The 1139-nt window shown below is 34.4% G+C and overlaps 1 protein-coding gene across 1 annotated transcript in view; it reads right to left on the bottom strand.

The window, feature by feature from the left end:
• Window positions 1-893, bottom strand: part of LOC136829003 (KRAB-A domain-containing protein 2-like) — a 16860-nt gene extending 15967 nt beyond the window's left edge. The window contains exon 1 of the mRNA XM_067087397.1: window positions 833-893. Coding sequence (XP_066943498.1) covers window positions 833-893 — 61 coding nt within the window. The remainder of the gene's footprint in view (window positions 1-832) is intronic.
• Between the last annotated feature and the right edge of the window lie 246 nt (window positions 894-1139).

The following is a 1139-nucleotide window of genomic DNA, read 5'->3' as shown; positions in this document are numbered from 1 at the left end:
CCTTGTGATTATGGTGACGCGGGTTCGTTTCCCGCGACCAGGCATCACAGCCACTTCAATTTCTTGCGCTTGGATCTTATGGCTTTGTAGTGACAAGCATATCCAAAAAAGCGCAAAGAATTCGAGAAGTTAAGAGGGCATTGTGGCTATTACAATTACATATGCATCTGGTAAAAGTGACCAGTATATATATATATATATATATATATATATATATATATATATATATATATATATACATATATATATTTATATGTGTGTGTGTGTGTGTGTGTGTGCGATGACATTTGTGTGAGTGTGCGTAAGTTAAGTTATAAAGACCTCAAACAGCCATTCTGTTACATCGGTTTATGCATTATATGCCTATTAAAACAAAGAGATATATGTGCATTATACATTTATAAAAATGTTTTCAGATTCAATCCTGCGATTCAGATGGTGACTAGAAATGGAACAGCAAAGAAACACTGCGTCACAAACATATCATCACCTATGCCAAGGATATGCTTTAGTCAGTTTCCCATCTCCTTTTTATCAGTCTGCTTGGTAACAGGTTTACGAGGAAGTTAAAGAACGAATGTAGATGAACATTAAAGAAAACATGAATCCGTTAATTTCCACGACTTGTAGTTGCATCTACGGAAGCCAAGTCAAAACTTTATCTTTCTGCATCTTAGTAAAATCAAAAGGTAAATATAAATCAAAGGTAGTTAATATTTATAGAATATTATTTTATTCTCGGTACATTACAAAAGTTCTATTTTTGGGTGAAATTAAATATTATTATAATTTTTTGTCACTGCTTACAGAAAACCCTACTCTCTTTCATCACCTTCACCATCACCATCCTCTGCATCATTCACATCATCCACTTCATCAGATAAATCAGACATTGTCCTGTTCCTTCTCCCACTCAGTCTTCTACTGGCTCTTCATCCTTATTTAGTTGTACCAACCCATTTCGTTTTCTGTTGTCGCCACAGCCACAATCGGTCTTATCAGTCTTTTTTTGTTTTTAGTGTCTCTTTTTCTATACGTTAATAATTTAGTTTCACCTTGCCAGTCAACAACATATTAAATTTTATAAATTGTAGTTTTTCCATTCTTAGCTTAACTGTCTGGTGGGGAAGAACGGCCCA

Source organism: Macrobrachium rosenbergii, chromosome 43 (assembly GCF_040412425.1).
Source record: "Macrobrachium rosenbergii isolate ZJJX-2024 chromosome 43, ASM4041242v1, whole genome shotgun sequence".
NCBI classification, from domain to species: domain Eukaryota; kingdom Metazoa; phylum Arthropoda; class Malacostraca; order Decapoda; family Palaemonidae; genus Macrobrachium; species Macrobrachium rosenbergii.
This window is presented reverse-complemented; position numbering and strand designations above follow the sequence as displayed.